The 23,392-nt window shown below is 36.8% G+C and overlaps 1 protein-coding gene across 1 annotated transcript; it reads left to right on the top strand.

Annotated features, from left to right (window-relative positions):
- The first annotated feature begins 1,368 nt into the window (after positions 1–1,368).
- Positions 1,369–16,713, top strand: LOC123555034 (glutathione reductase, mitochondrial-like). Its single transcript, XM_045345560.2, has 11 exons — positions 1,369–1,615; positions 1,793–1,908; positions 2,899–2,968; positions 3,399–3,531; positions 5,076–5,130; positions 6,427–6,613; positions 7,361–7,498; positions 8,751–8,862; positions 12,690–12,821; positions 13,725–13,858; positions 15,222–16,713. The coding sequence occupies exons 1-11, from the start codon at positions 1,454–1,456 to the stop codon at positions 15,369–15,371; spliced, it is 1,389 nt and encodes a 462-aa protein (XP_045201495.2). The 5' UTR covers positions 1,369–1,453; the 3' UTR covers positions 15,372–16,713.
- The last annotated feature ends 6,679 nt before the right edge of the window (positions 16,714–23,392 follow it).

The following is a 23,392-nucleotide window of genomic DNA, read 5'->3' as shown; positions in this document are numbered from 1 at the left end:
ATATAAGCGTTGCTGGCTGTGCCAGAGCAAGATTTGGGTCCAAGTCGCAGCAAACGGTACATTATGCTTGTCTCGATACCTTTCAATTTTAGCTCGACTATGACTTTTTTTTCAAATAGTAGCACTTTTGTTGTCAAATTTTCGTCCGCATTCTCGCCTGCATCACAAAAGTTTTATATATGAACAGGTTCTCAAAGACTAAATAACTGTCAAACTTCACCAAAGTGTCATGAGGGCAAACTCAAATAGGTTTCAAACTAGTACAAATGTAAATAGTCGAGCGCGCTGCCATTAGGCATCCCTTGTTTTATACGAGAATGAAATGATAAGATACAATGTGTTTCGACAGTTTAACAGTCGTATACTTGTATACTTGTAGCCTGCAAAGAGCTAGTCGGGTAGAGTACTTGTAAGCGTAATGTAATACTTGGAGGTCAATGCCTTCTGGTCATAATGAAACATCCAAGTGTAACAATGTCATGAAGGCCACCGTAAAACGATCTCAGGCGTCATGTTCACAAAACATTTTGATAGCAAGTTTTACTAGGTTAAATTCCATTTGAGACTGACCATCAATACTAAATAGTCTATTGAAAATAGTAACATTTATTTTCTAACACGCATTTTAGATATAAATGACATACACAGTTTCATTATCAAGGCTCACCTATAAAACTGACGCTGTTTTGTGAATAGTTGACTAGGCGTCGGAAGTCTGTCAATATTGCTTGAACAAGTCAATTTTAACGTAAATATGTTACATAGGGTTGTTTCCCGCGTATCCGGAGATAATTAGGTCAGGAAAGGGTTCACGGTTTTCAATAAACAGCTTGTGCAATTCTAGGCGTACGTATGACTAAAAAGATATAACAGTCTAATGATGTTCTAAATAATGTTACAATTTTGAGTTCCAGATTGAACTGTTTACATATTATCGAAAATTTATGCGGTTTCTATCATCTATTGTCATTTCATCTCCTGTTTCCTGACTTTTTAATACAATTTTCCAGCTTATTTTTATCAATTTACTTTTTTTCACTAGTTTTATTACAATTTATGCGACCATATAGAAAACTGGATTCAAAAACATGTTTTATTTTAGTGTTTTTTAGCCCATGTTGAACATTAAATTAGCTAGTATGAAGCACACGTGCAAACATTAGTAGCAGTTAGGGCTTTTCCCAGACTCGTGCAGGGACCGAGTTATCAAACACAATACTCGTCATGTACATGCCAGTTTCAAAGAAAGTGCTTGAGTTATAATGAGGTCCTACTTTTTTCAACATTATCCCTAATACAGACCTAAAACACTTTTTGACGGAACTATAATTGTAACTTAATCAGGCTTCTGAAACTTATCCGAATTCTATCTGTGCGGTCAAAGGTCAGAAAGTAGAACAGAAATTGTAAACAATTTACAAACCGGATTAAAATCAATTTTAGCAAGTCACCTATGCGTATTTCACAATTATTACGAGCCATGGCGCCCATTGTGAAAACTTTCGATTATTTAGTGATTGGTGGAGGCTCCGGGGGCCTAGCTAGTGCCAGGAGGGCCGCAGAGTTTGGTGTGAACGCTGCTGTCATTGAGGAGGCACGATGGGGAGGAACATGTGTAAGTTATAACATTGTAACATAAATTTGATGACTTTTCAAACTATTTTAATCATTTATACAACTCTTTGACTGAAATTGCCTGTACTAAGAACATGGTAATGTATTCTTATGTTGTCTTATAGAGATAGAATTAATTAATGTACTATCCTGAAAAATTAATGTTCATTTGCTTCAGGTGAATGTGGGATGTGTTCCAAAGAAGATAATGTTTAACACAGCAATGCATGCAGAATTTATACATAATCACAAGGAATATGGGTTTGATGTTGATTTGAAAGGATTCAGCTGGGGGTAAGGATGCTTAATTTCTATAATGAACTTGTCCATTTTTCAATTTGGACAGAACCATTAACTGTTAAAAGGGGTGCTCGCCTAAAAGATACAGAATGAATGGTGAACAGTGCAGATCATATTCAGACTGCTTGAATGACATTGTGCAGATTGATCATGATCTATGTACAACAGTATCAAAGGCAGAATCAGTCGTGTCCAGCGTGATAAGGGTAAGGATTTTGAAATAGAATCTGCATTGCCAAGAAAATTTTGCATTTTTATGCTTTTTCCTAGCATAATACTTGTACTTCACTGATGGACTAGCTTCAGATGAATTTGTATGACTGTGATTTCATAAACTAGTTTCTAGTAAGCCCTGCTTTACCAAGACAGCCTGCACTTGAAATTATTAATTCAAGATATTCAGTATTTTAGCGTACATATAGGTTATACACCATTCATTGAACTCCTAATGAAGTTATTAATAAGATTTGCTGTAAAAGAGTGCAGGAAAGTATATGCAATAACTAAATTTATATACTGTTGAAACTTGGCATATCTCACATTCCAAGGAATAGAGTGCTTTACTTCGAGATTTTGACTTAAATTTATATTTTGTGCACATGTTTTCTGGGACAGGACTTGAAAATGTCTTCGAGATAGCTGAAATTTTGAAGTAAGCAAGTTTGAGATATTGAGTTTCAACTGTACATGTTTCTAACCCTTATCCTGCTAAATTTTTATAATGAACTAGTCCATCTTTCAATTTGGACAGTACCATTAACTGTTAAAAGGGGTGCTTACCAAAACGATACCGACTGAATAGGGAACAGTGCAGGTCATGATCTACACTGGTCGCAAAGGCAGAATCAGTCGGGTCCAGCATGAAAAGGGCTAAGCAGACAGATTCTTTCCATTGTTGCATGGTAGAACATTTTATGTCATACTCATTGCTCACGGAGAATACCAAACTGGTTACTAATTACTGTAATTTTTTTTAATTAAAAGGAAAGTAAAAGATGCCAGAGATGCTTATATAAAAAGACTGAATGGAATCTATGAAAGCAATCTAGAAAAGGTATAAAAGTTCAATATTATCATCCTTGTTCTTGAACAATGTTACAATTATATCATATATTCCAAAATGTTTTGTGATTGTATGCAAATAAGGGAACATTAGACAACTGAGATTTATTGTTGCCAATTAAAAAATAGATTTTGTCACTGAATAAAGTCATTGTTTGGAGTTCAAAGGAGTTATATCACAAGAGCATCTGAATGCACATCTGAATGAAAGGGATTTTATGGCATAATAACTTCCCACTTTGAGCAATCTTTGTTTATAATAGGAAAACAAATTGTGTCATGTTAAGATAGCCAATAACGTAAATTACGTACTATCATGAAAATTACTGCTGAGTACGGACAAAATGTCTGAAGAACTATATTAAAATATATTATCTGTTAATTTGCAGGGTAGTTAAATCTGAGACCATTATTTCTTTCAGTCAAAGGTTGAGAAGATAATTGGGCATGCAACATTTACTGAAGATGGATGCGTGGAAGTGAATGGAGAAAAACTGTCAGCCAAACATATCCTCATAGCTACAGGAGGGAGACCTGTTCTTCCTTCTATACCTGGTAGGGTGTATATTACAACTCAACAACATTCAAGGGATAGGGGGTGGGGAGTGGGGGTGGGGGCAGTGGTCATCATATCCTCATAGCTACAGGAGGGAGACCTGGGCCCGTATTCATAAAGAATCTTAGATAGAAATATATCTTAGAAGTTAACATTTTCTAAGTTTTTCTCATTTTTGGCTTAAAATGTGTCTTAGAAACACTTTTGCCTAAGAATTGTACTAAGAACAAAATTTGGCTTAGAAATTATCTTAAGTAGGTGATTTTTCTCTTAAAATTTAAGACAGGTGGCCATTTATCTTAACTTTTAAGAATTATCTTAGAAAAGTAAAAATAGAATGGACGCCAATGACCGCAGTTAACAGTTTTTCATGAATTGCATATTTACTGTATAGACTTATTATAATATTAAGCTTAATTTAACATGTGACAGGCTTTCCTAATTTCTTATTAAATATAGACATAGAAATGAAACTAAGAAAAAATTATTAAAGATTTTTCTAGGTATGCAAGAATGAGTCGTTTTATGAACAAGAACTTAAGAATATCTCTTAACTAAGTCTAAAAAATTAAGATAAGAAATATCTTAGATGTGATTCTAAGATTCTTTATGAATACGGGCCCCAGTTCTTCCTTTAGTACCTGGTAGGGTGTTTATTACAACTTGACAACATACAAGGGGGTGGGGGGAGGGGGGGCGGGGGTGAGCATTGGTCTAGAGACCTGTTCTTCCTTCTGTGCATGGTAGGGAGTTAATTGGAACTCAACAACATACAAGGGGCGGGGTCTAGTGGTTTATGTGTTGGCTGCACAACTTTATGGGCGGGGGGCGGTGTTGAACCCTACTTGGATCATGATCACACCTCAGGGTGTCACTGTCACCAGTACTATTTTCTAGGAAGCGAACATGAGAGTGTCATTATAATCAAACTAAAATAAATTAGTATAAGTTAACAAATAACATACAGGGATTAAGGTAAATATCTTCAGTTGTCCACAGTGAAAGGTTCAGGTCACTAACTTTGAATCACTTGCATCTTACTTCTGTGGGTTTCAGCTCTGCCCGGGTTAATGTGTGAAGAAGCCATCTGGTTAGCTTGCTTGGTTCTTCTCAGTTGCCAACACGTACCTGAGATAATGTTCTGAGGAGCATGTAGGATCCTCTGCCACCTTGAACAAACAGTCAACTTCCCCACATGATTCTGAGGTGGAGAACGAATGATTTCAGACACAATGTCTGTTACGGTTTTAAATTGTCACGGAAAACATACACCTTGCCCGGGGATCGAACTCGCGACCTCGCGGTCTGTAGATCTGCGCTCTCCCTACTGAGGTCAGCGGGGCGGGTTAGGTTAAATAAGTACAGTGTAACCTGTGTTAAGCAACCAACCAAGAGAGTGACACAGTCTACTGCTTGAGGCAGGTGGCTGTTAAGACAGGTTTAAATTAGATAAAAAAAGTCTGGGAGAATTAATTAAGTTTGCTGATTGGCTGCGTCAGGCAGGTGGACATTTTATTAAGGTAATTGATATTGTGTTTTTCAGGTGGAGAACATGCCATAACAAGTGATGGTTTCTTTGATCTTAAAGACCTACCTAAGTAAGCATAAAAAATATTGTATCTTCTGTTTACTTGAAAATTAAAATTTTAAATTTCTGCAGATTTATTAGACTTTAAGGTAGGCAAGAAATAAGTTGTGACATGTTTAGCTTAATATGGAGAGCACAAGACTACTAGGCTAGAGGCCGTTAGTTTGAGCCTAGATGAAATGTAAGGTCTACGTCAACTGCCAGTTTTACCCCTGGCAAAGTCAGGTGCCAGCTTGTCTACGCATGAGTTTATTGTCATTTTTTGGTCAGCTACCATTTTGAGCCTGGATAAGGTTTGAATTCTACATTGGCTGCCTGTTTGACTCGAGCCATTGTTTCATTTCTCTTGCGATCTGCCAAATCAATCCTAGGCACTGTATAATCAAGTTTTCTGTAACAATTTGACTGAAGACTTTAGGTCCAAGGTAATATGTTTTCAACCTATGTCCGATGCAGAGGAGGTTGCTATTAGCAGACGACAAGCTAGTTCCGGTAATTGCATGGAAATTGCTGATTGTCATTAAGGGTCTACTACCTTAACTTTTACCCTGCTAAATTTCTAAAATGGACTGGTCCATCGTTCAATTTGGACAGTACCATTTATCGTTCAAAGGAAAATTAACTGACTGAATAGCGAACAGTTGCAGACCATTATCAGCCTGCACGGAGCTGATCTTGGTCTGCACTCGTTGCAAAAGCAGAATCAATTGTTGTCTGACAGCAGGCTAAAGGTTGAGGAATACATACGGAGATATTCAGTGCACATATTTTTTTTAATTCAATCATATTTAATATCACTATTTTACAAAACATAATACAATTATAATAATTAATATATCATATAATAAAAGTAGAAGTATTTGGCTACTTATTTAATAAATATTTATATTTATGTCTCCCACCATACAGTGGTGTGGGAGACATATTGATTTACTCCTGTCTGTGTGTCTGTCCGTCTGTCACAAATCTTGTCCGCGCAATTTATATTTATGTCTCCCACCATACAGTGGTGTGGGAGACATATTGATTTACTCCTGTCTGTCTGTCTGTCACAAATCTTGTCCGCGCAGTCGAACAGTTCTCATCCGATCTTCACCAAACTTGAACAAAATGTGTTTGACCATAAGTCCTCAGCCAAGTTCGATAACTAGCCATATCGGCCCAGGCACTTCGGAATTATGGCCCTTGAAACAGTTTTTGATAATCAAAGCACTGAAAGTCTGATTAGGTATTGCAGTTGTGGGAGACATGCACTTTTCTCAAAAGCAGCTCTAGTTTTGAAATGTTTGATAATGTTTTATTTCAGGAAAGTTGTTGTTGTTGGAGCTGGTTACATTGCTGTAGAATTAGCAGGTATTTTCAATGCTCTAGGGTCGGATACATCTATATGTATACGTTATGATCATGTACTACGTACATTTGACAGTATGATTAGTGAAAAATTGACTGCAGAATTGGAAAGATCTGGAATGAAAGTCTGTCGTAGAACACAGGTAAGCAGTTTATATATTTTATCATGCCTAAATTTTGTCTCAGTCATTTTTTGTTTGTTTGGAAATGCCCTAAAGTAGACAATATTTTGGTATTAAGGAATAAAAATAATTGCAGAACATTGTGGACAAGACTCCTACAGTTTCCATCCAGTTGAAATGATTCTTGATATACATCATCAGCATGAAGTTGATATAAGCAAGTCACAGGATTTTCATGTCTGTTAATTTATTCTTGAGCTATGGACCTTTTTAGAACTTGGCATTTCCTTTATTCATGGGGAAAGAAATCAGTTCGTGCTTCTAACTGGCATGTCCCTGATTTATGGGAGGAAGTTACCAGTTACTTGCAGAGAACAAATGAGTGTAAAAACAGAATCTAATAATGCTAGTTAGGTTATTGACCACTATAACTTATATGAGTTACATTTGAAAAATGGCTGTCAAACAAAAGTCTTCTATGAACATTACAGAAACCATGTTGTTAGCATTTACTCATGTATGGTTAACCTTTACCCTTCTAAATTTCTAAAATGGACTGGTCCATCATTCAGTTTGGGGCAGTACCATTTATTATTCAAAGAGGTGTTCCCTGAAAACGGATGTGCAGACTGATCTTGATCTGCACTTATCGCAAAGGCAAAATCACTTGCCACCAGCAGGCTAAAGTTAAAAGATATTAAATTTGACATGTGAAACATTGGTATATCTGTACTGAATATTTCCCTGTGCAATTTTGAATATCAACAGGTTACCAAGGCAACAAAGGAAGCAGACGGAACTTTGACCCTTGACCTTAACACAGGAGATCAGATAAAAGGTGTTGATTGTTTGTTATGGGCAATTGGAAGAGTTCCAAATTCAAACACCATAGGTCTGGAAAAAGTGGTAAGAGTCTAAAGTTTAAATGTTTCAGAATCAAACTTATATAAGTGATAATGTGCCACTTATATGGATTAGGTACAAGTCCTTCAGAAGAAAATCAGACACATTTAGTCCATATTACATCATTTGTAATTTTGCCTTCAGCAACAGGAATAAATTTTTGTCAGATCTAATCGTGCGGTTTGACTGAAAAAAAAAACTGGTTCAGATACTGTACATGTCATCAATGACTTTTTTCCCCTATTTTTATAGCCGAATAAAGGCTGTTTCCCCTAGTGAAAAAGTAACTGTATTTTCCCCTAAAATTATTGTAATTTTCCCTAAAGAAGGTCATATTTTCCCCTGGGATTTCAAAGTAAACATTGTATAATATGCACAGTGAATTTGTTTATAAAAGCCTTCAGTTTATATATTGGATTTTCCTCTTTTTGGCGTTGAACTTCATAATGCTATATTTTCCCTTACAGAAAACCATAGGTTGTTTGGGAAAATCCCCTCAAATCACTAGACATCATTCATATTTCTGGGGAGTTACTTATTTGAGGATTTCTTGGTTATACCAGTCCATGAAACAATTTAATCCCAACAAACCTATAAAATAAGTCTTGTTTATTTTACCTTTTAAATCAAGGAATTAAAATTCCCATAAAATAGATACTAGATCAAAATTACCAAATTTTATGCCCAGAAAAGGAATTGATTTCACAGTGTAACAAAGGTAAAGGTAAGCTTTATTAAATGTTGCATATAATCCAACAAACAACACAAGTTGCAAAGCTCTTGTGTGACAAACTTATTAGGTGTACAGTAACAGATACTTACCTGTGCTTATTTTACCTCCTGGTACAACCCTTTCAATGCTGAGTACCAAGCAAGGGAGATACCAGTACCATCTTTGGTATGACCCGGCCAGGGATCGAACCCCAGACCTCCCGCACTTAAAGCGGACACTCTACCACTAGGCTATTTAGGTGTCCTTATGGTATGTGTAAAGTACATAGTATTATAGTGTTACTCAATAACTGCATGTTATGTCAAGTAACAATTCCTGTAAGTCGGCAACAGTTTAAGCACTGATTGCCCAAAGTCGCAAGTGGATGATCATAATGCACAAATTATCCAGTGAATCGAGCAATATTACGAACATAGACAATAATTATATTGTAAAAGGCTTAAGTCAGCCATGGGGCTCGAGCCATCGATGTTCCAGCAATCGGAGTTCTACTGTACTTTCACATGCTATATATCTATTTAGGGTATTGAAACTGACTCCAAGGGAAATATTGTTGTGGATAAATTTCAAAATACATCAGTGGCAAACCATTATGCATTAGGAGATGTATGTGGCAGGGCTTTACTGACACCTGGTAAGTGCTTCATTTGTGTTAATTATATCACTTACCCATCTGTTAAATACTGGAAAAATATTCTTTTGTGCACCCCCAATTTGGGGTGGCATATAGTAATTGAAGTGTCTGTCCGTTTGTTCATCCCAATTTCATGTCCAGTCATTCATAGATGGATTTCAAAAAGATTTGGCACAACATGACAATGAACCATAAATCTACCTACCCATCATTTTGATTTATCTCCCTTTATTGAATTTCCATCCGGATTTCCTTTCCAGTCTGTAAGTTTGTCGTTGGGACACTTGGGACCAATGATCAGCATGTAGGTTCTTATATGCAAGAATCATAACTCTACCCTTCTTCTATTTTGAGTTATCTCCCTTTTATTCAATGGTCATGTTCAGGGCATAACTCACGAACCTCTCTAGGGTATTCAAATTTCACGCTATGATAGTGGGCATTTAGAGGAAGTGCAATGTACATTGACCACAATCTACCCATCCTACTTTCTGAATTATCTCCCTTTATGGAATGTCCTTGCCAATTTTATCTCTGGTCTGTAACTTTTGTTATTGATGAATGGATTTTACCAAACATCTGTCCAGATATTACATATCAGTTACCACTTCCATTAACCTTTAGCCTGCTGGTGGCAAGTGATTCTGCCTTTGCGACCAGTGCAGACCAAGATCAGCCTGCAGGTCTGTGCAGTCTGATCATGGTCTGCACTGTTCGCTATTCAGTCAGTAAATTTTCAGTGAACACCCCTTCAAATAATAAATGGTACTGCCCAAACTGAATGATGGACCAGTCCATTATAGAAATTTAGCAGCGTAAAGGTTAGATAAAGCAGTTCTTTTTCAAAAGTAGACTAGTCTCATGTTCCTGTCACTTATGATGCACATAGTTTGTCAGTTTGCATAGGTTTTAAATTTTTATGCCCCCAAAGGGAGGCATATAGTTTTTGAACCGTCTGTCGGTCTGTCCGCAATTTTCATTTCCGGTCCATATCTTTGTCATCCATGGATGGATTTACAAATAACTTGGCATGAATGTGTACCACAGTAAGACGAAGTGTCGCGCGCAAGACCCAGGTCCGTAGCTCAAAGGTCAAGGTCACACTTAGACGTTAAAGGTCATTTTTCATGATAGTGCACTGATGGGCGTGTCCAGTCCATATCTTTGTCATCCATGGATGGATTTTCAAGTAACTACGCATAAATGTGTGGCACAGTAAGACGACGTGTCGCGCGCAAGACCCAGGTCTGTAGCTCAAAGGTCAAGGTCACACTTAGACGTTAAAGGTCATATTTCATGATAGTGCATTGATGGGCTTGTCCGGTCCATATCTTTGTCATTCATGCATGGATTTTAAAATTATTGGGCATGAATTTGTACCACAGTAAGACGACGTGTCGCGCGCAAGACCCAGGTCAGTAGCTCAAAGGTCAAGGTCACACTTAGACGTTAAAGGTCATATTTCATGATAGTGCATTGATGGGCGTGTCCGGTTCATGTCTTTGTCATTCATGCATGGATTTTAAAATTATTGGGCATGAATGTGTACCACAGTAAGACGACGTGTCGCGCGCAAGACCCAGGTCCGTAGCTCAAAAGTCAAGGTCACACTTAGACGTTAAAGGTCATATTTCATGATAGTGCAATGATGGGCATGTCCGGTCCATATCTTTGTCATTCATGCATGGATTTTAAAATAACTACACATGAATGTGTGGCACAGTAAGACGACGTGTCGCGCGCAAGACCCAGGTCCGTAGGTCAAAGGTTTGAATTACTTACCCCTCACCACTGTGGCCTCGGCGATATATGACCATTTTTTGTCGATTTGCCGTAAAACCCAACTCACCCTGACCACTGTGGGTTTGAAACCTTGCTTATGGTGTAGAAATCTTCCATGTGAGTAAGTCATCCAACTGGTTTGCTTAAGGTTGGTTGCTCTACCGAGGTGCCCACCCATGTCTGAAATACTGTTCAGAGGGTCACCAACACTACACAATTGTGCAGTTGTTAAAAATGGACTCAGATTGTCTATTACTATCTTAATTTTATTAAATACAGCATTGATTGATAAATTTTAACAAAAAAAATCCCACTTTATACATGTGTGTCATGGAAAAAGCATGGACCTTGAACATGACATGTAGACAAACCAAATTAACCCTGGAAGCTCAAAGTATTTAACAAAAGGTTTTTCCTGAGGCAGTTTATTTTGAGGAAAGCTATTGTTTAAATTAACATTAAATTTTCTGCATTGATTTTTCCATGGCACACATGTATAAAGTCTTATTAAACAGAAAAAAAATTTGTTAAAATTTATCAACCAAATCTGTATTTAATAAAACTAGAATGTGTCTGTAGGACAGAGGGTGTGCCCCCCCCCCCCCCCCCCCCCCCCCCCCGACTGGAACATTTGTCACAAATAAGGGGAAATAATTCAAATGTCTGCAGTCTTAATGGGGTATAGCCTCAAAAAATATTAAAAGGATTCATTATTCTATACCATATACTTTTTGAGCTATGAGCATCACAAAAAAAATCCACTATTTTGGCTATTTCAAGGGCCATAACTCTGTAACGAATGCTAAAATTCTCAAGAAGGATGCCATGTGTGCAAAGGTCACATTACGATAAAGACTCAAGCAAGGTTTCATGAATTTACATTTAAATACTTCTGAGTAGGGCACCGAGAATACTTCTGAGTAAGGCACATAATTAGGTAAAAATGTGCATTTTTTTACTATTTCAGGGGCCATAACTCTGGAAAAAGGGGCAGACCCAGATCAAAAATAGTAGGTGCGCAAGTTCATATTATGATAAACACTCGTCAATTTATATCAAATACTTTTTGAGCTAGGCGTGTCACAAGGTGAAAATGTGCATTTTTGACTATTTCAGGGGCCATAACTCTAGAAATAGGGCGCGGACCCAGACGAAAAATAGAAGGTGCGCAAGTTCATATCATGATAAAGACTCTTGCAAGGTTTCATCAATTTATATCAAATACTTTTTGAGCTAGGTGCGTCACGAACTTCGGATGGACACACGGACGGACGCATGGACGCACGGACAAGAGCAAACCTATATGCCCCCACCACTCATGGGGGGCACAATTAAGATAGTAATAGACAATCTGAGGCCATTTCGTAACAATGCACAATTTTTGTAGTGTTGCTTCGAATATTTATTTACCCCACCCACTTTTACCCACTTTGAGAGTGTACCACTCTTCCAATATTAATCAGAATGTACTGATATACTGTCATTTTTATGTTTATTTAGTTTACAATATCTGCTGAAAATAACACCTTTATATCTCAACTAATGAAAAATGTTTTAGCTTTTTGGTAAAGTTCGTCCATTGAAAATCAGTAAATTTGATTAGACCACTTTGTGGCTCTGTGATGAAAAAAGTATTCAGTACAATTTAAAATGCAACATGTTGTGTGAATGTCCATTGCTTAATTATTTTATCATGAAAGTTTCAGGTAAAAACTTTGAACCATTTTTTTAAAAATAACAGAAATTGTGTTCCTGGCCGGTCACATGTCAGATTACCCCACCCACTTTAAATGTGAATATCTATAAAAGTAAGTCAAAACTGATAACAGTAACACTTGTTAATGAAACTTAATACATGTAGGTATATTACCAAAAAATATAAATAAAATCAAAAAACATTTTGCGCAGACACCTAACTGGGACCCCCCCCCCCCCCCTTTATTTATTTAATGTATACCAAGTTTCATTTCGTAGGACATTCCATTTGTTTCTTAATTATATTATTTATCTACATCTAAATAATGAAATGTTACATTTTATTTCAGTTGCCATAGCAGCAGGTCGAAAACTAGCACACCGTCTGTTTGATAACAAATCAGACTGGAAACTAGACTATGATAATATACCTACAGTTGTGTTCTCTCATCCACCTATAGGAACTGTCGGATTAACACAAGGTAAAATCTTGTATGTTACAATTACAGCAAAAGACTTTAAAACAAACAGTTACAGGAAGCTATCATAGCATTGTTAGCAGCAAGTTTTGATCTTACTATTGACAATTATTGGCAACTGGCATTGCAAGTTCTGTTACAAGAGACAATCATTGCTAACTATCATGGCCAGTTTTTATTTAACAACCGGCAACATTTGTCAACTGTCATGGCAAGTTTTGACTTAACAATTGACAATCATTGCCAACTAGCATGGCAAATGGGCAATCACTCTCAACATGGCAAGTTTCAACTTAAACAATTGACAGTTATTGCCAGCTATCATGACAAGTTTTTACTTTACTATTGACAATCATTGCCACTTGATAGTGCAAGTTTTTATTTAAACAAAGCTAATAACCTATTATTACTACAAATTAACAAAGCTAATAAGCTGTAATTATTATAAACAAAAGTTTAATTACTTTAAGCAAAGAAAGTAATCTTGATAATCTGGTAATGTATATCCTATAAATATGGTCAAAACTTATAAACAAGCCTGTCTGCTTAGCTCAGTGAGGAGCGCGCAGATCTATGGATCGCGGGTCGTGAGTTTGATCCCCGGGCAGGCAGTATTTGATAAAAAACATGTCTGAAATAATTCTTCCTCCACCTCTGATTCATGTGGGGAAGTTGGCCATTACTTGCGGATAACAGGTTTGTACTGGTACAGAATCCAGGAACAGTGGTTAGGTTAACTGCCCGCCGTTACATAACTGAAACACTGTTGAAAAATGGCATTAAACCCAAAACAAACAAAACCTACAGACAAATAACCTATAATTACTGTTCATAAACAAAGCTAATAACTTATAATAACTGTATATGTTAACAGTGCTAATAACCTGTAATTACTGTATGTTATAGAGGAGGCAGAAAAGAAGTATGGAGCTGACAAGATAAAGATTTATGGATCAACTTTTGTGCCTATGTACTATGCTATGACAGAAAACAAAGTCAGATGCAGCATGAAGTTAGTGTGTCTGAAACCAGAAGAAAAGGTTTAGATAGTTTTCGTTAAATATGTCGAATAATATCAAATAAATTAAATGTTGTTTTTGTTTGACTGTGACATAAAACAAACAGTTATACTGTCTTTGTTGTTGTGATGCATATGCTACTGTCGACATTGTAAGAATAGCTGGGTTGTTTAATTACTGCTACTTCCATTTGCAACTAAAACTCAAGATTTTACATGTCTCTGTTTAATATATCTTCACCATGTGTTACGTCTGTACAATATGTGCTTGTCTTGGTTTAATTCATCTTTCTTACATGTTTTCTGATGCTCTACCTACAGTATTGACTTTGGACATGTTTCAGATATTCTCCAAAATGATTGAATCTTGCAAACCCTCCCCCCCCGCCCCGCCAAAAAAACAAAAAACAAAAAAAACATCAGACATTGATCATATCAAGTAAGAGTGTACATACTCCTGCAAGATTTCTAACATAAGTAGATGTTTGGAACAGTTAGGCTGAGCCATGAGAAAACCAACATAATGCGTATGCAACCAGCATGGATCCAAACCAGCCTGTGCATCCGCGCAGTCTGGTCAGGATCTATGCTGTTTGCTAACGGTTTCTCTAATTGTAATAGGCTTTGAAAGAGAACAGCATGGATCCTGACCAGACTGCATGGTTGCGCAGGCTGATCTGGATCCATGCTGGTCGCAAACGCACTATGTTTGTTTTCTCATGGTGCGGCTCAGTTTTTCTTGCATACCTATGGGAAAAGGCAGGGATATCGTAGAAGACCACGTTTTTTTGTCCTTGCACATACTGACATCATGATTTGACATCATGTTATGATGTTTTTGTGTATTAGCAAATTTTAAGTTACAGTATCATGGACAATTTTGCCATAATTTTAACAGAAGGCAAGAAAAATGATCTAACAAGACTGCCTATGTAAGGCAGATGATTTGTCAACCATCAGAACAGCGTGGACAAAAATCCCTGCTAGCGCCAATGGTTTTCCATTTCATGCTGTCCCTAGAGTTTTGGGAAAACCCTGTCTTACACAGACACTCATATAAGATCCTTATAGTCTTCATTAGAATAAAGTTTAAGGATGATTTATATGTGGTTTAGAAATTATTAGAACTTATTTGAAACACGCCATGAGAAAACCAACAAAGTGGCTCTGCGACCAGCATGGATCCAGACCAGCCTGTGCATCCACGCAGTCTGGTCTGGATCCATGTTGTTCGCTAATGGTTTCTCTAATTGCATTAGGCTTTGAAAGCGAACAGCATGGATCCTGACAAGACTGCGCGGATGCGCAGGCTGGTCTGGATCCATGCTGATCGCAAAACCACTATGTTGGTTTTCTCATGGCGCGGCTCATTTGATATTTTTCAGGTGATTGGGCTACACATGTTGGGGCAAGGCTGTGATGAAATGTTACAAGGATTTTCTGTCGCTATCAAAATGGGAGCAACAAAAGCACAGTTTGACGAAACGGTGGCAATCCATCCAACATCTAGCGAAGAACTTGTTACTATGAGATAATTTTAGAAACACCATATCCACTCTCTGGTTGCCATAGCAACATCTCTATCATTAAATGTCTCAGTTGGATAAGCAGTAAAAGTGCTATTAATAAAAAGCAATACATATATACTTGAAAAAAAGGAAGAGTAAAACCCGATTTATTTTTAGTTTCAAAATGATTGGTATAAATAGACAGTCTTCCCTATTGTGCTATATGTATTTTTTTTTCAACTTTGTTTTTGAGTTCTTGTGATAATAATTGGGCTGTTCCATGATAAAACCTGTATTAGGGACAAAAATCAAAATTGAGATAACAAAATATTCATGAAAAACGTTCTTCAACCTTCAAGTGTGAAAATTAATTTTGAAGAAATTATCTTCACTATCACACACACTGCACTATCACAACACTTACAAAGCTATAAATAAATCACCAAAGGCATTTAGAAACGTGAGGTTAACAACATCTTGAAAGCAGTATGACTTTGTCGTGCATGGTGTGTATGTTTCACATCATTTGTGTAACAAAGTATGTGTATCACTGACTAAACATCAAGCATTTGAATGTTTAAAAACAGTTTGAAATGATTTTTCTGAGAAATAGTTTAACCGTGTATTTTTGTTACATCACAGGTCTTTTCTCTATACACTTACATATTCTCATGGTGCATGGGTGCTTTAGAATTTTGTTGCCATGACAACACTAATAATATTTATTTGAAAAATGTGATAGAATTTGATAACTGAAGTACAATATACTAGTTTCTAGTTTGTGCATGACCGTAAGAAAAACATCAATTTTCCAAATATTTTAAACTATTTATTGTGCAATAAATATTTTAATGTCATTAATACAGGTTTTCTCATGGAATGGCCGATATATATTTTACGATGGCAGCTTTGGTAATGTGTATGAGTTTACAAGATTAAAGAAAACATATTCTTATTTATGTTTACCATTGAATTTATTAGCATTTCAAAATAATTTAAAATATACTCTTCCATGATCTCTGTAAAAATAAATATATTCCAGTCTGGTTGTAGTCAAATTCGGCATTTGATATGAATTTGCAATATCTTGCTTCAGCATTAGACAGCTTGAGGTGTTTATTTACAGTAATCAAAATATTTATGTTGCTATGTGCTGTTATTGCGTGCTTAGTTTCAATTCTACACAATTATTAGCTTAATATTCAAGATATTTTGTGTGTATGTATTATGTTGAAGTGTTAAAGTAGGTATATTGCTTACAATTTACATATGTTTCATGTGTTTTCTGTTTAGAATCTACCTCTATTTACATATATCTATATGCATTACCGTATGTAAACAGAAGAAAAAGAACAGAACAAAATAGTCATTTAGAACCTTGTTGCATTTGTTATTCCAAGATTTTTTTAATATTTATTTTAGTTTAGTATAGAACAGCTGACTCACATACATTAATGAGCCGCACCATGAGAAAACCAACATAGTGCATTTGCGACCAGCATCAGGATCCATGCTGTTCGCTTTCAAAGCCTATTGCAATTAGAGAAACCGTAAGCAAACAGCATGGATCCTGACCAGACCGTGTGGATGGGCAGGCTGGTCTGGATCCATGCTGGTCACAAATGCACTATGTTGGTTTTCTCATGGTGCGGCTCATTTTCTGTTGCCCATCTTAACCCTTATCCTGCTGGACAGGACTGAATCTGCCTTCGTGACCAGTGTAGTTCGTGATCAGCCTGCACATCCGTGCAGTCTGATCAAGATCTGCACTTTTTGCTGTTCAGTCAGTATCTTTTTTGGTAAGCACCACTTATAACAGTTAATGGTACTGTCCAAATTGAAAGATGACAAGTTCATTATAGCAGGGTAAGGGTTAGTATTAAACTTTAAAGATTATGGGGCTGTTAAGCGTTTATCTGCTGCCGGGGTATATGCAAACAAAGAAGTGTTGGGTAGCTATATATCCTAGAAAACTGGTGACTTTGATAAAATATTTGTTACTTTGGTATCAGGTGTATTGATAACGTAAGTTAGGAAAGTACTACATTTTCACAACAAAACTGCAGTCAGTTGTTAGCTGTTTATATTGGGATGGGGCTGCAGACACTGACTTGGAAAATAATACAGAAAAAATAAAATAACAGTCTCTCTGGTCAAGGCTTACAAGTGCTGCCACAATTTATGATCTTGATATTATTTTGTAATTTTATGTATTGGCTATCTTTTATGTTACAATGTCTTTTGAGAGGGGCTTATCATAACTTTGCTTTTATCCGTTATCATGCTGGACACGACTGATTCTGCATTTGCGACCAGTGCAGATCATGATCAGCCTGCACATCCATGCAGTCTGATCAAGATCTGCACTGTTTGCCATTTAGTTAGTATCTTTTTGGTAAGCACCAACAGTGAATGGTACTGTCCAAATTGAAAGATGGACAAGTTCATTACAATATAGTATTTAGCAGGTGAACCAGCTTCTGTTGTTTACCCCATTAGCAATACATAATTATTTTTCCTATTTAAAAAGAGTTAAATGTTGAATAAAGTTTATAGCTTTATTTCTATTAGTTATACATCTTTATTATTCTTTATTAAAATCTTTTGCAAATACTTGTTGTATTTTGGCTAGTTTTCTATGATCGCCTATATCTCGTCCCTATGTGTGTGTTGTACATGACAGTTTGAAATCCTTATTTCGCCATGTACATGACAGTGTAAAGAACCAAAATGTCAGCTATCTAGAGATAGATTTGACATGCCATGTACTCAATTATTGCAGGTCATCATGTCCTGAAGTGTAACTGATATGTTACGCTAGTTACTAGGTAACTGTGGAATGTATTTGTCAATACGAACAATCCTTGCAATCCTTATTTACCTGACTGAGGTCAGTTGATACAAATATTACTTTAATCAGAACATAGTGAAACAGGATTGATATGCCAAGTTGTTATCTACTGTACCGGTTTTATTCTGCATTGTTCCTGTTATTTTATTTGCACTTGCTTGTTTTTTTCTGTACTAACTAAAGGTAATTATAACTGGTTGCATTTTGATGTTTGTTAAAAGTAAAACCTTTAGCTTGCTAACGGCAAGTGATCAGTGCAGACCAAGAACAGCCTGCACGTCCATGCATGCTGACCATGGTCTGCACTGTTCGCTGTTCATTCAGTAAATGTTCAGTAAACATCCCTTCGAAAAATTAATGGTATTGCCCAAATTTAATGATGGAGCAGTCCATTTTAGAAATTTAGCAGGCTAAAGGTTAATACAAAGTAACATTGAAAATATTTATTTATAAGTGTTACGTGAGATATCAGATACAACAACCTGACATTGCTGAATGAAATGCTAACTTATAATAATGCTAAATTTTTCCCCAAAACCTCGATTTTTGGAATGTGTAACCAAACACTTAAAACACATATTTTCATGCGGTTTCTTAAAGTGAAACATTCTGATCTATTCTTCCTAAAATGCTAAAATATTGAGCATAGAAATCAGTCGATTCCTTCAGAAATTGTAGCCTAGCCCCCCCCCCCCCCACCCCATGCGTTTTTATGCTGTCTTCCCCACCCCCGCTAGGAAGCGCGGCATATAGTAATCTCACCTCCCAGGCATCTGTCCGTCCGTCCCCGCTTTCTATGTCTGGAGCAAAACTTAAAAATAACACAAGGGATTGACTTCCGACTTGGAATATAGGTATATGGTGACGAGGAGCAGTGCAGTGTGCAATAACGTAACTCTGCGGAAATACTTGAGTTATCCAACCTTTTCATTTTTCTAGCGCTTTCTCCGGAGCATACCTTTAGAACTATTCAGACTTGGAATACAGGCATACTGTAGATGAGAAACGAAGAGTTTTACAGAAGGCAGCAATCATAACTTGAACATCAGGGATTTTTCTTAACCGCCTCGATAGCCTAGTGGTAGAGCGTCCGCTCCGAGTGCGGGTGGTCGTGGGTTCGGTCTCCGGCCGCATCATACCAAAGACGTGAAAAATGGTACCAGTAGCTCCCTTACTTGGCGCTCAGCATTAAGAGAGAAACTGCAGCCTCTTCTCTCGTATATACTCTCGTGGTGATGGATTCCATCAGGAATGAGGTGTATTGACTTTAAATTAAGAAGCAGAGCAGGCCCTGGGGTTAACGCCCTTTGATAACACAGACAGCTGTTGAAGATTTATCTGGGGAAAAAAAGACTTTTGTATTCCTTTGTTTTCAGTCAGCTTGCAGTGACATATTGATTAACTAGCCTTACTCATTTTGCATATCGGGATGATTTATTTTATTAACTGATATTTTATAGTTGACATCCCTCTACGTGACGGGACAGCGACAGTCAAAAGTTATCACGCTGTCCCGAAACGTCCTGTTATTTAAACTAACACTGCACCATATTAATGATAAAAGCGTGTACATTTCTCCGTGGCTATTTGATATGAAATCATTCGTCCTCCACCTCTGATTCTTGTGGCGAAGTTGGCATGCAGTTACTTACGAAGAACAGGTTTGTACTGGTATACAGAATCCAGGAACACTGTTAGGTTAATTGATTGCCGTTACATAACTGAAATACTGCTGAAAAACGGCATTAAACTCGGAACAAACAAGGCGTATTTATTAATCTAGGTTTTTAAATAGCTGTAAGATTTCTAAAAAGCTCATTATGGCGAATTAAAATTGTTCACTCCCCCAGTTCCGTCCCTACCACCAGACCTGAAACATTAAGTTAGGATCACCACGCTTTGAATATACCGTAGGCGTTCTGCTACAAAATAAATCGTATACAGTACAGATTAATAACTCGACTATTACAATAATGCGCGTTTAGGTGGCAGGGGAGCGGTTTCGTAGTTTGGCCCCGGTCGATTTTCTGTATAAACAGGACAGGGTAGATATAAAGGCATATCTATCTTACTGGTTATTTATCATTATTAATTCTTTAATATATCTGGGGAATGAGGAACGGTTAATGATTCTACATGGCGGGTGTTTTAAAATTCCTAGCTCCGTATTTCCGGTTGAGGCTAAAACATAAACATCAGAACAAAACGTCGGCCAGACGCTCGGCTGTCATCCATCCACTTTTTTTCAAGTGAAAATTAGGGAAATAAAGTGGTGGTTGGGAGACACATTCCACACCACCTGGGTATGCATCTATGTTCGCACTATACATATATGCTACGAAATTGGATTTAAAAATACAAAATGGATGAATGGCAGAGTTCAACGTGAGGCCCGGTTAGGCTAATTTTGGTCTATAAAATTTGGGTGATTTGGCCAGTTTTCACTACATCTGGCATGGAAAGCGACAGGTGCATAGGACCGGAGAGTCGTCTTTATGTAGTCTATAGTATCTGCAATGGTCCATAGTAGTTTCAAAGAAAAATAAGCAAAAACGAGATTTCTATGGATATTTCAACACTGGTACCCACACGTCAATGTGGAATTCGCAAATCTGCACTCCCCTGCCACCTTATACCATTTAATGAATGTATTTCACATCACTATTTAATGAACTCCTGTATTTCACATCCACTTTATCTGAGATATACGATGTCACCGATAGGTCATCTTAAAGTGGGTAATTGAAAATAAAATTTAACTTTTAGCGGTTCCTATCTTTTGAATGATGCAATGACTGAGGGTAAGTCAATAACACCTGACCTCTCGCGCAATCCTGCCAAGGACAAAGAAACGAGTATTATCGATAAATTCTCTTGTAATACTGGCATTTACACAGATTTTTTTGAGATTGATGCAGTGTAACGAAAATTGGATTTTCAAAACGTTCATATTTGTTTAACTTGACGTATTATATATTGAAATATTATCGAATTACACCTGTATTTCATATAATAGGATTTCCTTGTGTACTGGCCTAGTTAAGAGATTTTCGTAACAGAAATCAGCTGTTTTTCGTCGTAAACAGCTGATAAAAATAGAACGCGTGTTAATAATACTGTTATGCTAATACCTATTGTGTGGAAAGTAGGCAGAACGGACATTGTAAGTTAATATTCTTTTTATTTATTACTGTGTTGCCGATTTAAAGTTAATAAACCAACAAATCATAAAAGTAAAAGAAGTTGTGTACCTGGAAAATTGCATAAAAAAGCCGCATATGTTGATGATGAAAGCGAGTTACATGTGTATAATTATATTTAACAGCCATGCATTAGATGGAAAGTTACCTTTAGACAATTCACTCAATTATATACATTTCATGGAAACTTTTTGGAGTGTTGGTTCTAATATTTCTTTTAATACCATGCTGAAATGCTGAAAAGTATTACATCATACACTTTTTGACCCGCTCCCAGATAACGCCACAGTTGCCCTACTCATTTGGCTTATCGGGATGCCTTATTTCATGATCTGTTATTTAAATATAGTTACTGATGTCATCCCTCTAAAGTGTGACAGGACAGCGAAAACGTCCTATTATTTGGACTAACGTAACAGGTATGATAAATTCATAACAAAAACAGTGCAGTTGGCACATTACAAAATCAAGTTAAAATATTGGATTCCCTATTTTGTGGTATTATTAAGTTATAATTTCACTAAATAGGCTGAAAATTCCTTTGAAAAAAAAAGGATTTTATTTGGAGGCAAACAATATTATCTTTATACTCCCAACTTTGAAGAAACGTTAATAGATTCTGCGTCAATATCTAGAGGACACGGTCGGCTTTCATAGGTCAGTCCCGGTGGTCAGTAGGTCAAAATAGCTTATGATAAATGGCTAGAGAACGTTTGGACATCAAACTTTATAGGATGATTATCTGTGGTCGGTAGATAATCCCCATTTATTTGTAGGGACATCAGGTCAAATGTCATGGGCACGGCATTCTAGGGAATGAAATAACCTTCGAGAGACTTCGCCTCCGGCAACAAGTGGTTAACAAACAACTCTTTGTTTATCATTATTGTGTTAATAACATCTATGTGTAGGTAACCATCAATTTCAGTGACAGAATGGAAAAAAAATAAATTTCGTGGTCCTAGGCCCAAGCGTACTCAAGTTATTGTCCGGAAACGGTTTCACTATGACCTTGACCTTTGACCTACTGACATAAAAATCAATAGGGGTCATCTGCTGGTCGTGATATACCTCCCAATCAACTTCCATGATCCTAGGCTGAAGCGATCTTGAGTTATCATTTGGAAACCGTTTAACTTTTCCGGGTCACTGTGACCTTGACCTTTGATATACTGATCTCAAAATCAATAGGGGTCATCTGCTAGTCATGACCAACCTCTCTATCAACTTTCATGTTCCTATGGCCAAGCGTTCTTGAGTTATCGTCCGGAAACGGATTGGTCTACATACCGACCGTCCGACCGTCCGACATCTGCAAAACAATATACCCCTCCTTCGAAGGGGAAGGTGGTGGTGGAGGAGGAGGGGGGGGGGGGGTCATAATAAAGTGTTTTCCATACATACGTAGGTTAGGTGTCGCGTTTAACCTTTTAAGTGCATGTTAATTATAAACTAGAGTAATGGGACACTAATTTTATGTTTAAAGTAAACATGTTTACAAAAGATAAGATTGTAAAGGAGAGAGATGAAAAAGACAAAACTTAACATTTAAACGACTTACATTTATTATTTGCATAAACTTGATGAATCGTGTATTGGGTTTCTGCACCTCAAATCTGACCTAACTGTAGATATTTACTTTAAGTGTGGATAATGCTCATAAAATGTTGTTAACTTTACTTAGCATACAAATTAAGTGTATATGTAAAGAAATGCCATGCATTAAAAACTTCCAGCGCACATTATCACTGCATTGAGCTGTACATGCATTAAGTATATGTGCTATTTCAAACCTTATAATGCAAATTATATATACGTGTTCAGTTTTGATTACATGAACTATATACACTTAATATTGTTCACAGTTTTCAAATATGATATTTGTGTTTACGTGTATTATATACCTTTAGTTAATATATAAATTAAGTATGAAATATGGACTTGAAAAGATACAGTAAATAATTGCCTCATGCAGTGAAAAAGCAACAATGCATTTT

The sequence above is a fragment of the Mercenaria mercenaria genome, chromosome 7 (genome assembly GCF_021730395.1).
Source record: "Mercenaria mercenaria strain notata chromosome 7, MADL_Memer_1, whole genome shotgun sequence".
Classification (NCBI taxonomy): Eukaryota; Metazoa; Mollusca; class Bivalvia; order Venerida; family Veneridae; genus Mercenaria; species Mercenaria mercenaria.
Note: the sequence above shows the minus strand (reverse complement) of the source record. Positions and strands in the feature narration are given on the sequence as shown.

What these genes read in the sequence shown, in the direction of transcription:
- LOC123555034 (XM_045345560.2), top strand. Translation starts at nt 1,454, where the DNA reads ATGCGTATTTCACAATTATTACGAGCCATGGCGCCCATTGTGAAAACT. An exon ending in TGTTCTTCCTTCTATACCTG is followed by an intron (nt 3,532 to 5,075) that starts GTAGGGTGTATA and finishes TGTGTTTTTCAG; the next exon opens with GTGGAGAACATGCCATAACA. An exon ending in AAGTCTGTCGTAGAACACAG is followed by an intron (nt 6,614 to 7,360) that starts GTAAGCAGTTTA and finishes GAATATCAACAG; the next exon opens with GTTACCAAGGCAACAAAGGA.